At 35.9% G+C, this 15,488-nt stretch overlaps 1 protein-coding gene across 1 annotated transcript in view; it reads left to right on the top strand.

Moving 5' to 3' along the window:
- Positions 1-3,763: 3,763 nt before the first annotated feature.
- LOC128871839 (protein roadkill) overlaps positions 3,764-15,488 on the top strand; it is a 50,321-nt gene continuing 38,596 nt past the window's right edge. The window contains exon 1 of the mRNA XM_054113938.1: positions 3,764-7,228. Within this exon, the coding sequence (XP_053969913.1) occupies positions 5,217-7,228 (2,012 nt within the window). The 5' untranslated portion in view covers positions 3,764-5,216. The remainder of the gene's footprint in view (positions 7,229-15,488) is intronic.

The raw sequence follows: 15,488 nt of genomic DNA, 5'->3' as shown, positions 1-15,488 counted from the left end.
GTTGGTCAAGCAACATTAGCTAAGTGCTGGAACAGTATTTTAAATTTTGCGGTAAACAATGATGATCCCGAAAATAATCAGAGCAACTGGAGAAAATTAAGCCGACTAAAGCAGTTGAAATTTTCAACAAGCCGTTAATATGGACGTCGATCAAAATGATATGAGTGTGGTAAGACGGTTAAGGAAGAAAGCTGCGCTTCAAGTTTTAGAAAAACAGAAGATACAAAAAAAGATGACTGATTTTTGTGAATAAAACCATCGTATGACTTAATTTTCAATTAATATGTAACGACAACAAGAATGAAATGTGAATTAAAATGTGAATAAATATATTTACTTAGCTTTTTTGAGCATTCCAAAACGTGAAAACTTTTGTTAACGTGAACTGCCTTGGTTTGAATTAGTTCACGGTATCAAGCATGCGCTGTAATTTTATTTGAAATAAATTTGTTAATTTTTTTTCACAATACTGCTGCACACACATACAAATTTACAAGACTGCTTGTACACTTGTCATCAGTACAAATGCTGTTCTTCCCTGTTCTTCCTTCACGGTGGCGCATCTATTCAACGTCGTGTATTAGATATGGTTGATATATATAATGTATATGTATGTACGAATATTTGTGCATACATTTTCTTAACCCCTGCAGGGGTATCCACTTACTCTAAAGTGGTGTCCTCTCTGGTGAATTCCGACCAGTTCGCCTTCTATCTATTTTTCATATCAGCAATGAGAGAATAAAGTGTCCTAACCAGGATTAATAACCTTTCTTTCAAGGTGACTTGTCCTTCTTCCCGTCCTTCAAAGCTTGTACTTTATTTTGGCAAATTAGATCAACTTACGGTACGTTACCTAAACCTAACCTAACTTACGTTCATTTTTCAATGAACACGCATCAAAAACTCAAAAATTTCAACATAAACCAAACTCGAACATAATATACGATACTAATTAATTAAATGAAAATATAATAAAATAATTGAATTTAAGTAATAATTAAAAATATTTGTATCTTTTTGCAAACAATTAAAAAACAAAGCATTTCTAACTTAAAAAGTATTTGAAATAGATACATATACATAGATTCTTAACAACATAGAGATTGCCCTGAAAAAGTGTGATTTTGTATTTTTAATGGGTATAAAATTGCATGTAAGATGTGAATCGAAAAAGTGAGTGAGTGCATACCTATATCATCGGGTAAATGTTTGTGAAGTTATTTCATTCCATTACTCAGAAGAATGTTAAGCACCCTCTTTTGCTTGCGCTCACACTAAAATACTTCAATGTGATTTAGTAGATAATGTGAAAAGAGTAATTCAAATGATAAATGATTAGTGGTTAGTGGTTACCTAACCGGTTTCGAATCAGTTTTTATATGTCTACTGAGACATATTACTGAATTTGTCTTGAATATGATGATGAGGCCTTCGAGCATATTTTGGGTAAATGCCTCGCTTTGGCCAGAAAATAATTGTAACACTTCCACTTCTGTAAAGTCGAACATCAAGCATCATTTAACATTCATTAGCGAGGCTGAAAAGCTCTGAAGCAGACATGGTAAGAGATACTACTGGATACAAAGGCGATTTGCCGCAGTAATATCCCTTCGCATCTGCTATACCTACTGTTTTCTGTCTATCTATGTATGTACTGGGCTATATTTTTTTTTTGACGGTATGTTTCAAAATCTGTCGGTCCAAGTTAATATCAAAAGATTCCACGCTCTCCTTAAAGGCGACTCTTCAACTTTTGGTGGTCAAATTCGAAAGAGACCGGTTCGGTATGCAATCAGTTCAAATAAACACCAGATCAGCAGAGAACATCACCGCTATCTCATGTTCCATCATGGCCATTTGATAACGATGGCTATTTGCCGGGAAGTAGTGGGGAAATCAAAATAAATATAATTTTTTTAGTAATAAATCTTAGTAACTCAATATTACTTTTAATTATTTTTATTAATAAAATTTGTATACTGTTTTATTTATCGTATTACTTATCACCATTTGCATCAAATCTTCATTATTGCTCCATATGTATATCATAGTTAATTTCGTTTTAATTACTTACAGAATTTATCTTATTATTTCAGGTATGTGTGTTGATTAATATTTTGTACACAAAACTTACCATAATCAAACCAGTTAAGTATTGCAATGAAATTTTTATAGCTAGTTTCTAGTCCCGGTGTCGAATAATTCCTTTTACGAAACTTATATTATTTGAAATAGTCTTTAATGAAATTTAAATAATGAGTTTAATGAAAATTAACATTAACTTCACTCTATTTTTAACTCTACTATTACGGAAGTATTATAATAAAAATGCTCAATTTTAATTTTTGTTACAACTTTTTCCATGGTAATTTTCCACTCTTGATCCACTGTGCTTTACTCAGAACATTTAATTGTAATGTAGTTTTTTTTTATTGTTGACTTCCGCCGTGAGATGAGGAAAGGTATATCCGCATAAGCTCCTGGGGTAACATTCGCACTCATGTCTCTATAGTTACGTCCGAAGAGAATACCGAGTGAGTTATTTTCTTTTATTTTATCTTATTTTATTTTATTTTATTTTATTTTATTTTATTTTATTTTATTTTATTTTATTTTATTTTATTTTATTTTATTTTATTTTATTTTATTTTAGTTTTTTATTATGTTTCATTTTATTATATTGTATAATATATTAATATAATATTATATTTAATGTATTATATTATATTATAATACATTATTTTATATAATAGTATGTTTTATTAATTTTTTTTTTTGTGTACTTTTCCTTATCTACTCCAAATCGTGTTGCTATGAAATCTTTAATTTATATTAAATATACTCGTACACGCATACGCATACTAAAAATATTTTTTTTTGTTTTGTGTTGTTGTTGGGTCATAAACTCGTTATTTACTCATTTTCTCGCTCAGCCAGCAACAGCGCCATCGCCTTCTGTTTGGCTTACGCCAACAACCCACCCGTTGTGTACTCAATTTTTTGGGCAGATCAGAGTTGATGCTCTACAATGCTCTGCTTCGTTTGAATTGCCTTTTGTTTGGTTGAGTTGTTGCTATTGTTGTTGCCGCTCTTGTTGTCATTCTACTGCTCATGTGCTCATTTTTATCGGCCAGACCAACGAGGGCGCACCAAAGGTAATATAAGTAACAACAGCAACTACACACAAGCACGGCACACATATGTATATATGTAGCACAACAGTAACAGCAACAGCAATGAATGCAAAAGGGGAGCCTAAATAAAACTCCCCACACACTTAAAAGCAGAGCAGGGCAAATATAACAGCAACAGAAACAGCACAGCCCGCAACGAGAGCAAGTAGTGGTGGCAGCTATAGCCACAATAATAAGAGCAATAACAACGCATAATGTTATTAGGCTGATAGTTGTTGCTCTTAATATGTGGGTAACTACAGCAGCAGCAGTAACAGAGGAGGCGACAGAGGCTAAAGCAGTGCAAATTTCTGATTATATTTTGTGTTTGCTTTTTTGTTATATTTGGGGAATGACTGACTGGTTCATCACCGTCGTCTCACCGTTTTCACTTCCCTGCGTCTAATATAACCTCATCTGATGTTGGTTCATTCGTTCGTTCGTTCACTCAGCGTTCGCTGGTTCGTTCGCCTCGAATAGGTTCGTCAGCTCGTGTATGTACCTACATTGTGAGCAGCAACTCTAGTTGATTTACTGATTTGCTCAATGTTCGGCGACGTTACGCTGCATACGTTTTCTTTCTGTTGCCGTCGACTTTTATTTGGCCACCAAACCAGCTGCTACCGCTGGCTGCATTTTTGCGTTCGTTTCCAACAGACAAGTCAGTCGTACGGTAACTTTGAATCGGAGTGGATCGTCTTAACGTGGTTAGTAGAGATTCCAAACGGCATGGATAGATGAACTTAGTTTTGTATACCTCTTCCTGCCTACGTACCACACTAGCGTGAATACGCACCAACCAAACAGCCAGCAGCAAAAATAAAACTCAACCACCTCGTTCGCTTCCACATAACACTTGATATATTTTATGTATATATGTATGTAAAGTTTGTACGCACGAAATACCATAGCAGGAGAAGCAGCAGTGTACAAATATATTGTGTGTATGTCGTACAATCAACATATGAAATATAAGTATATACTTGCACGCGCGAGTTCATCGAGAGCAAAGTAGCAAAAGTAGCAAAAGTTTACAAATTGGGTGTAGATTTTTTCGGCTAACAAGAGAGAAAAAAGTGGCGATAAATTAGTGGAAACAAGACGTGAAATTTATATTAGAATTTCACAGCTAAAAATTATAAAAATGAAAACTAAAATATTTCATTTGCTAACCGCGTAATAAACAAACTAATGGTTCGCTGAAACGTTTTCAAATGAAAAACCAGTGCTATGGATAATAAAACAAAAAAATTAAACAAAAGTTGTAAAATTGTTGTAAAACGGGAGAGAGTAGTTTAAGAAAATATTGAATAATTGCAGCAAGATAATTGAAACCAAGTGTTTGAAGTAGCAGAGAAATAAATTGTTTCAAAATGAAAAAATGAATTGAGCGCACGCAAAAAAAAATATGAAAGAATGCAAAATTAGAAGCAGAGAACAGTAAATTTACGAATATTTTATAAAACAGCGCATGCAATAAAAGCCGAAAAATACATGCATACATATGCACATCTATATTGTACCAATTGTGCGAAAAAGAATTTAGTAAAGTTTTTCTGTGACAAAATATTCTAATTGAAGAGTTTCACATCAAAATAAAGAAAAATTTCGTGAAACTAACTAGCTAAGCAGAGTAAAAATAATTACACAAATTCTAAACTCATTCCTACAATATTATATATGTATGTACAGTACAAACTAATCTCAAGTGCTAAGAAACAAAACCGTAGAGCATAGAAAAGGAAAAAATATTTCTGATCTGCAGATAAAAAATCCTAAACAGTTTTGTAAAACAATTTATAATTACGTTGAAAAAAAACAGATTTAATTAAAGTTGAAAAGTAAGCAAAAATAAGTTTTACAAGTACCTTTTCACTAGCAAGAAAACAGAGTTTCGCAACTTCAAACCGAACCGTGTCAAAAAGTGAGTAAATATCAAAATTTTGATAAAAAAATACGTAATATCTAAACTGTCCCCTATTTCACATTTGTGAAGTGTGTTTTAATTTGTTCAAAATTGTCGCCACCGACGACTATAAAATGTTTGATCCATTTGTGAAAATTAAGAAAAAGCGAAATCTGAATGTAGTTGATGTATTAGTAGATAGTATTGGTGAACTGGACGTGCTCGTCGAATCGCCAGATCAGGCGGTCGTTGAGGAGGTTGTTTTGGAAGTCGAAGACCAGAATGGAATAGTCGAAGACCAGCAACAGCAAGCGAAGCAACAATTGTTTCAAGGTAAAGAGCCACAACAACAGTGGCGCGAGCAACAACTGCTAGAGCAGCACCAAACACAACAACAGCCGATACACGAACAACCAGAAAAGCATGAAAATTGTTTTTGTATAAGTGGAGCAGCGCTTAACGCAGAAGTCGACGTAACTGCTGCCGCAGCTACAACACCAAACTCCAACACCTCGTCTCCGGCAATCCCCGCAATTTCACCCACAACCACAGCTACAGTTGCCACAATAGCAGCAGCCGCATCCTCCGCCACTTCACCGCTCTTGGAAGCGATCGCTAGTAGTAGTAGTAGTGGTGGTAGTAACAACACTTTATCGCAAGTAAGCCGCCAATTGGCTAGCAGCAGTAGTAGCAGTGTGAGCACAAACAATTGCAGCCGCCTGCAACAGTTGATTTCGACGCCGCCAGTGGCATTGCGCGGCTTACCTGCCTATTGTAGCAATGATTTGCAGTCAGCACAAGAACAGCAACAACAACAACAATCAACATTAGGCCCCCAAAACGCGCAACAGTCGGCTGCTTTGCCTGCGTTGCCACAGCTTCAGTTGCAATTGCAACAACCAACGCACCAACAAACACCTTCGGTGTTGCAGCAACATTTGGGCCACCTAAATTTCGAAAGTGCAGCTTCAATTGGTAGCAGCAACAGTGTGAGTGGAAGCGCCAGCAGTAGCAGCAACAGTGGCAACAGTAGTTGTAGCAGCAGTAGAAGTAGCAACAGCAGCCTGCGAAGTAGCACAGCGACGTTGCAGCGGCACTTGGCCTCGCCAAGCAACTTGCTCCAGGAAACGTTTAACAACAATTTACACAGAATTTTAAAGCGTTCACATAGTTCCTCAACATTGGCGTCCAGTAATAACAGTCACAACATCAATTCTTCCACACCACCGCCGCCGTCTTCTTCAACGATCTCAAATTCCAATTTGGCTGCCACCACATCAACACTCTTCGCCAATATTTATGTTAATACTGCGAGCAATAGTGGTGGCAATAGCAACAACAACAATAATAATAGCCCCCAAAATCACCACCTCAATAACAGTATAATTGCCAGTCGGCTTTTTGGCAATAACAACCCCAGCCCAAACAATCAGCACAGCAATCCGAATCAGAACAACAGAAACACCAATAGCCACACCAACCTCCAACAACAACTATTGGCAGAAAGCAGTAGCGGTACAGCCGCGGCGGCAGCAACTACATCAAGTACATCCACTGCTGTGTCATCTGCTTCACACTATAATAATAGCAACAACAACCAGCAACGCCTGCCGCACCATTCCCAGCATAGCCATCACCACCATTCCGCGCTTACTAATTCGATAACGAATCGTATAAATCAATCGATACGGCGGCACTTAAATCAGCAACAGCACCAACAGCAACATCAAAATCACCACTTACAACACTGCAATCAGCAAGCGACAAATAATAATATAACAAATAACCACCGAATACAACAACAAATACAACAAGATTTGATTCCTCAACATTCACGTTTTTCGCAAGATTCACATCACCAACAGCAACAACAACATCAAAGCAATCAGCATTTGCAGAATCACCTGCAATCAAATCATCATAACCAGCATCATCATCATCACCAGAGCAGCAGCAGCAGCAGCAGCAGCAGCAGCGGTAGCAGCAATAACAATCAATTGCATCATAACCAACAAAGCCAACAACAACTGCAACAATCTCCTCTGTGCCTAGTATTATTAGTTAAATGTCCGAATTCTAAGGAATTTTGTAATGCCGCCGCTGCCAATGCCGTCGCTGCTGCCGCACATTTCTGTGATAATAAAAGGTAACCAAACAAAATAAAAATGCAAAAATAAATACAAAAATTATAGATTAGAAGAAGATATTTTAAGTGGCAGTGCTTGATAAAAAATTAAAAAAGAAAATTACTATTGAATAGGCGGGAAAAGGATAAAAGTAGCTACAGAACCGAAATTGTATGTCGGCAACAGATAACTGCCTACCGTTTTTGCCGCTCTGCTTTCTAAATAGGTAGAAATACCTTCATCGCTCCACCTCCGCAACTCGGCTGTCGTTTTATCCATTTCATACCCCATATCGTTTGTTCCAAAAGTTAATCGCGTGCCCCAAATTCATCCGAGGCCGCTCCTAAGTGCTTTGTTGCCCTTAATGCACAGTGGGCTGAGTGAAGGAAAAGTTAACGCAATTCTTATTTTTTGAATATTAATTAATTTTCTCGAAAGTCTATTTCTTCATTTAATTGTGTTTTTGTATAAAAAAAATGTTAAAATCAGTGAAGGGGAATGAAATGTAGATTGAATAAGATGGAAGACAAAAAGAATAAAACGTAATAAAATTCAGGGGAAAGAAATTAATAAAAGTGAAAATAAAGTTAAATAAAAAATGTATTACACCACCAACTAACTGCATTCTGTGAAACTATTACTTCTATCTAATCTTCTCACTATTCTAACCTCATATTCCCACTGTCACTTGTGTACTTTCGTCCTCCCACCATCAATTCTCGCGCGAGCGAGAGATCAAAATCATTGAGTGAAACCTATTTTAGGTTTTGGTAAGTGTATCATTTGTTGTTGCTAGTTAGATATGTGGTTATTGTACATATTTCATCGCATATATACACATAGCAACAACAGCATAAAAATTCAATTGCTTTTATGCAACAGCATTTCCATATTGATTGACACACTTTGCCGGAGAGTGATGTTATCGAGGCGGCACAGGGCTGCCACCTATACTAACACGATATGAACATAAATACCGAAATGATGATGATAGCGACGATTATTGTTATTGTAGCTCAACAGGGATATTTGTATTGTGCTTAAATGTAAAAGTGTAAAATAAAATAAAATTTGTAGTACCCGGTGTCGCCTTGGAGCCTTTAAAGCCTACCGTAATACCCCTGTATGTTTTCTCTAAGTTGAAAGTTAATCTTGTTTTATGTTTTTTTTTGCTGCTAAACAACACCTATTTTCTACTTTTATACATTTTCTTAATTGGGTTAATTTTACTTTCAATGAATTTGATATCAACTCCAGCAGTGTCTTCTACTATTATCTATTAATCTGCTCATTGCTGCTGATTAAATATTTTGGCGCTGTTATTTTATTTTATTCTTTTATTGCTATCGATATTGTTCAGCCGCTCGCTTGTGGCTCAATAATTAGTGTTATTCTCTACAAATTATGTAGCTTTTTTGTTATGGCTTTTGAAGGGCATGCATTATGTTAAGACTCTCAGACGCCGTTCAAACATACCACCGTATTCTTTTTGTTTTATCCTGACACTGTTGAGCCGATATTTATAGCTCACAAATAGTTACATGTTCATTGCCTGCGATAAATTAGTTTACTCATCAAAGTAATAATGTAGGGTTACAGCACTCAGCCTGTTGTCCGACATGTTGTGTCTCATAATGGTGTCATTGTATGTATTTATATATATGTATATATATAATTGGGTGTTTGGCCGAGCTCCTCCTCCTATTTGTGGTGTGCGTCTTGATGTTGTTCCACAAATGGAGGGACCTAGAGTTTCAAGCCGACTCCGAGCGACAGATATTTTTTTATGAGGAGCTTTTTTCATGGCAGAAATACACTCGGAGGTTTGCCATTGCCTGCCGAGGGGCGACCGCTATTAGAAAAATGTTTATCTTAATTTTGGTGTTTTCACCGAGATTCGAACCAACGTTCTCTCTGTGAACTCCGAATGGTAGTCACGCACTAACCATTCGGCTACGGCGGCCGCCATTGTATGTACGAGTATTTAGTATTTGGTTTTTTACTTATCCTTCTGTGTGGGCGTTTATGCCTAAGCGTGTGTGATTCGTTGTCTTTTCTGTCGAGCTTATTTTGTTCCTACTTGTTTTTTTTTCTTTTTGAGGTCACAGGTCAATTGTATCCACTGCACCCCTGTGTGAGCCACTTTTCCGCTTACAAATAACTACTTGCCTCTGCATGTTATGAAAATTTATTTTCATTTACATACATAATATAGGTATATATGTATACAATATAGTACATACAATTCATTCAGTTCATATCCGTTCAATTACAAATTACCAATCCGGGTATGAATTTCATTAGTCAGGCTAAATTGCTTTCAATGCGGTTGGCTACGATGGAAAAGAAAAATGTTATAAATTAATTAGGAACGAAATTAAGGAAAATGAAGTGAACTGAATGGAAATAAGGTGAAACATGTTGTAAAGTAATGATGTGAAATGCAAAGGAACGTTGTCAAATGAAACGAAGTGAAGTCAAATGATTGAAATGAAGAGATTTTCTTTTCTACGTCCACTGTTTAAGAGCAGCCATATACATTACCTCACCAAAGAAAAAAAAAAAAAAATAACGGTACGTACAGAAAGGAACAGGAAAAGGAATTACAATAAAATTAAATAATTGGTTTGAAATTTATGAGAATAAAATAAAGAAGATTCGAATGGAAAAGTTTAGCAAAAATGTCTCTGAAGAAATATATTCTGTCTAAAAGAGACTGGGATTTTTTTATGTGCAAACTTAGTTGCTCTTACTTGGTCCGAATTCTATAGTCAATGACGTACTCGTTTCGCCTCATTGGCTCCTGTTTTCAAACAGGAAACTTTCGGTTTTAAAGCCATTTTTCTAAGCATACATATATATGTACAAAACAACTGTTTATTCCGAATGATAATATTTTTTAATATCTGACATAAAACAGGAACGAAATAGCACACAACTTTTTATTAATTTTTAACATTTTATAGATATATAAAACAAAGTTTGGGTATGGACAAATTCATTTTCATATGCTACCATTCCCATATATAAATTTTAGCATACTGCCAATATTTTAAGTAAAATATTCACAGCAAACTTGCAACGACATTCACTAACTACAATCGCTTCAAGAATTTTCAATCAATTGTACGGCTTTGCTTTGATGTGAAATTAAATACTGTTTTTTTATACGAGGAACTCTCAAGGGTACGCCGCCAGGAAGTGGCTGCTGACCACAAAAAAAAAGAGAAAAAAGAACCTCATTTGACAGGGTGAGCGGTTAATGCAACTGTTTATGCAAGTGAAAAAAGCACACAAAAGAAAATTGTCACCTAACTTAAGACAAAACGGAATAGGACTTAAAAAAAGGGGATGCAACGACTTGTCAACAATTATATTATAACAAAAAATAAATTAAAAAACTCAGCAGAACACGCAAAGAAAAAGAAATTTGATACGCCTGGAAGCTATAAAACCCTATCAGTGTCAATACCGACGTAAAAGGCGGCTATGTTTCGCAGAAGCCTTTGTCCCTCACTCGCAACCAGCGGTCACGCAATGGGAACTAAAAATAATAATTAGATTAAAAATAATAAAAAAAGGTTACAGACAGCTGGGCAAAACGAATTTATGAGAAAAATATGCACTTATATATGCATTGCCTTTAGATATGCGTAACCTTGGCACAATTACGTTGTGGATACTGTAGCAGGTTAAACTCCTACCTATCCATAATTGACCCCGACATACTAAACATATGTCCGGCATGTGAAGGCATCTTTCGACATGCCCCATCAAACCCACTCATCTAATTAAAAGGAAAAACAGTACTTAACGATATCACAACCCGGCATACAGGTGCACAAACTTGGAACTGCGTTCTGCATGTAGGTTTTTGTCAAAGCTGGTTCTGCTTGTTAAAAATTGGATGCTGTTAAATAATGGAGTTTATTTTATAATATTTAGAAAAAGGTTTCAAACAGAACTGTGTTCACACAATTTTCAGTAAACTTAAATCCGGGTAAAGTAGCTAAATCTGTTCACGCAACTAAGATTGTTCATATACCGCAAATTAGCAACTTATAGGTCCTTTAAATTCCTTTATCAAATAAACACATTCCAATTGATATTTAATTTTGTCAGTAAGTTAAAACAATGGTTTTTCTAAAAAAGTCTTATAGGCTTTCTGTAAGGCTTTCCTTTAGAGTTTTATACAAGAGTTTCAAGAGAATTCGTACTCGTCAACTATACCTCAACTGTACTTCTCTTACAAGGATTTTTTTAGGTTTTTCGGTATTATTTACAATGTTGTTGTTGTTGTAGCAGCATAATCTTTCTCCATATATGTACGGGGTATGCTGCTGCAGTGGCAGTCCTTGGCCGAACATAAATCCGGGTCGTTCTGGTAACGTAGAACCGACTATCGTTGTTGTTGCGGTTGTAATACCATAAATTATTCCCAGAAAGAAGAATACTGCTGAATGTGGATCGTTCTGGATAATATAGACCTGAGGCTCGGAGAAATTGCTTCCAATCGGTCTCAAGTAATTCTTTTTCTTTCTGCTTTGAGTGAATTTTGAAATTATTTTGATGATAAAATCATATTAAGGTAGAACCCATGATAAAAATATAATAAGGCCATGCATTTGTTTTTGAAAATCGCCTGCAGTGTAAAGTCCTTCACTAAAGAGCATGCAAATGTCATGTAAAAACGAAGAATCTTAGTATAAATACATACATATGAATAAAAAATCTATTTCAAATTTTTACCTGAGTTTGATTATGAATCTATCTACGCACATATGTACTATATGCTCTTACTAAACGAAGAAGAAAATAAAATGACCTATAGTTATAAATTGCATAAGCCAATTCAAGCATTTTGCTCCATTTCCCAACGGATACTTAACATTCTTCATGTACATACATATTATTCGGAACTGGTAGCAAGCTTTCGTAGATGTGAATTTAACTCCTTAACTAATACGAGTACTGCATAAGAATCTAAGATATAATTTATAATCGTAAGTGTAGATATACTCGTAATTGAAATGTTTGAAAAATTTGTTTATTCCAAGTTCTAATGGGGCATTCATAATTGCCATCTATGCATAAACATATATATATGTATATAATTGGCGCGTACACCATTTTTGGGTGTTTGGCCGAGCTCCTCCTCCTATTTGTGGTGTGCCTCTTGATGTTGCTCCACAAATGGAGGGACCTACAGTTTCAAGCCGACTCCGAACGGCAGATATTTTTATGAGGAGCTTTTTCATGGCAGAAATACACTCGGAGGTTTGCCATTGCCTGCCGAGGGGCGACCGCTATTAGAAAAATGTTTTTCTTAATTTTGGTGCTCTCACCGAGATTCGAACCAACGTTCCTTCTGTGAATTCCGAATGGTAATCACGCACCAACCCTTTCGGCTACGGCGGCATATACAGTCAGCGGAAAAATAAAGTGTACACCAAGTATTGACAAGTTTCGACTATGTTTTTTTTTACTACATATAATTCATTATACAATTAAGTTTCAACCTTTGTACAAAATTTAAAAAAATTGGGCATAATTTCACCAAATTTCAGACTTTTTAATCATAACTACGAGAAAATGTATATCCCATTAATTTTTTTCACAACAAAGTGCACATTTCAAGTGGCTCAAAATTCGCGTTGATTTTTGGGATTCTTTTTCGCTTCGGTGTGGCACTTTTACTCCATATAATGAATGCGCGACATATTTTCTACATGAAAGAAAATTCGCAACACCTCAGCGAAAAAAATTACAAAAACCAACGCGAATATACTTATGTACATATTTTTGTCTTCTTGATAATAAAATCAAAGCACTGATATTTTTAGGCTGAAATGCTTATCAAAAGAATGCCCTTCTTAGCCATTTGGCATACATTTGCATTGTACATGCATGCATACGAAGGTATATATGTATGTACATATGTTTGGTTGCCTTTTTTGCAAAGGCCTTGACTGGAGAACCTTTTGAGTAGAACTCAAAAAAGTAAATAAAATTAAAAATTCCACGAAAACTAATTTACAAACACAAAATACATATTTGTATGTAAAATATGCATAAAATAATTGGAAAAATGAACTTCCACAAAAAACTGCTAAATTCAAAATAGGTCATGCACCGCAAAGCCCATATGGCGTCAAGGACAAAGTCTGGCTGTCATGGGACCGACGCCCTGTATATGTAGGTATATTTAATAGCACGCACCGCACAAGCGACCCACACATACATGCACGTGTATATACAATCGCAGGCGCATTGTGCATGCACTCCTAGCAATTCACTCGCAAAAACAACAACAACAAGAGTAACAAGTAAATTTAAGCAAACACGAAAAAAGCACAATCACCACATCTACGTCGAGAATACTCATACATGTATAGAATATATTTGTACATACAAATATGTGTGTATATGTGAAATGAAATCAGCGAAATGAAAAGCACAGTCAGGCATGCAGATGTGCACTTACTAATACAAACACATAATTCATTGTAATTGTATTTGCCGTATATCGTTTCTGCAAAAAAAAATTTCCACAATTGTAGCCGGCTTATCAGCTAAATAACAGTGCCAGTACCAGCAATGCCAACGGCGGCAGCAGCAGCAGTAAACCACAGCGACATGCGCCAATTACATGCGAGCAACTACAAGAACTGTTTCGGGGTGACGATGCGGTGGCGTTGCGCGTGTACACTGAATCATCGCACGCCCTGGAAGCCAGTCGGTCACATTTACCTTTGAAGGCCTTGAAAGTAAGCTTATACGCTTATTTTTATAAAAATTAAATGTAGTAAGAAAGCGAAAAACATAATGAAAAACAAAAATGCGTCTGATAAAATTCAGTAACACCAAATAAGAGGAAAGAGCAGGAAAACGATGATTGTGTATTACTACGACTGCAAAAAACAACGTCATTGCCCTTTTTACTTAAATTTGTGTTGCTAAATTAGCGTTTTTGTTATTGTTGCAATTTATCACCCTGTTCTCATTGTTCATTATTATTTCTTTCTGTTCAGTATTATTGATTTTCGCCAATACAAAATTTTTTCAACGGTAACCAAAATAAACACTCAAAATGGTTTCATTGCAGAGATTAGAATTTTTCAACAGCAATTGCATCGACTTATTCTTTATATTACGCACTTACATTATATTTATAGACTAATTGATTTATCCCAATTTTGGTATAGAATAAATGGTATTTTAGGTAATTATACCCATATATACCCCTTACATATATATTTATAGACTAATTGATTTATCCCAATTTTGGTATAGAATAAATGGTATTTTAGGTAATTATACCCATACTCTTACATTATGGAAATTGATCGAAAAAAGTTAAGAGTGTACCAACCGATGCGTATTAACACCACGACTAATAATCTCAAGGAGCAAAATGATTTTTTCTCTGTTCAAAAGTTATTAAGACCAAAAACACTTTTATATTGCTGCTATTTTCAATAACTAAATACACGAAAGTTAATACACTTAGGGGCCAAACTTCACTTCATTTTCACACATTGTAATATGTTGTTGTTGTTGAAGTGGTTGAATATTTCCACTAAAATACTCCTAATTAGTGGCCAGCACCGTTTTGCTCCCACTGTCTCGTGTGATGATGTCTTTTTTTTTCCAAGTCAGATCCATTTAGTGAGGTCCAAGTATAACAGCAAATCCTTTATCTCGATGTCTTTGATCACCTTCATTTGCTGCCCCCTACGAGTACTAGCCCCGGACATTCACATAAATAGTGGAAAAGACTTTCCTTCGCCCCTTCCGCTTGACAGTTTCTGCAGATGGGATTGAAAGGGAGGTTGAGTCTGGCTGCATGCTCCCCTACTTTCCAATGACCTGTGAGGGTTGCAGTGAAGCGTGAGATGTTTGGCCGAGAACATCCCAACAGGGGATTCGTCCTTTAGATTTTGTATGACGTTCATGTGTTTTTTGTTGTAATACATGTATGATAGTTATTTGCTTCCATCTTCTTTCAGCTAAAGCAAGATAGTGTGAAGCTATGGATGCTTTTAATGTGTTCAGTGGGGTGGAGCCTGCCACCGCCTCTGCTAAGTCTAGTGTCGAACCTCTTCTTGCTAGCATTACCCCGTATGCTCCTATGACCGGGAACCCATATAAGAGTAATTTCAAGCCAATGACTAAGCAATTCCAGCTCTTCTCTACACTGTAAGACCAATTTTGATGAAATGGAGTTGGAGTCTAAGGCCTTTATAGCTGTTTGACTGTCTGAGAAGATGGCTACTCTTG

The sequence above is a fragment of the Anastrepha ludens genome, chromosome 2 (genome assembly GCF_028408465.1).
Source record: "Anastrepha ludens isolate Willacy chromosome 2, idAnaLude1.1, whole genome shotgun sequence".
NCBI classification, from domain to species: domain Eukaryota; kingdom Metazoa; phylum Arthropoda; class Insecta; order Diptera; family Tephritidae; genus Anastrepha; species Anastrepha ludens.
This window is presented reverse-complemented; position numbering and strand designations above follow the sequence as displayed.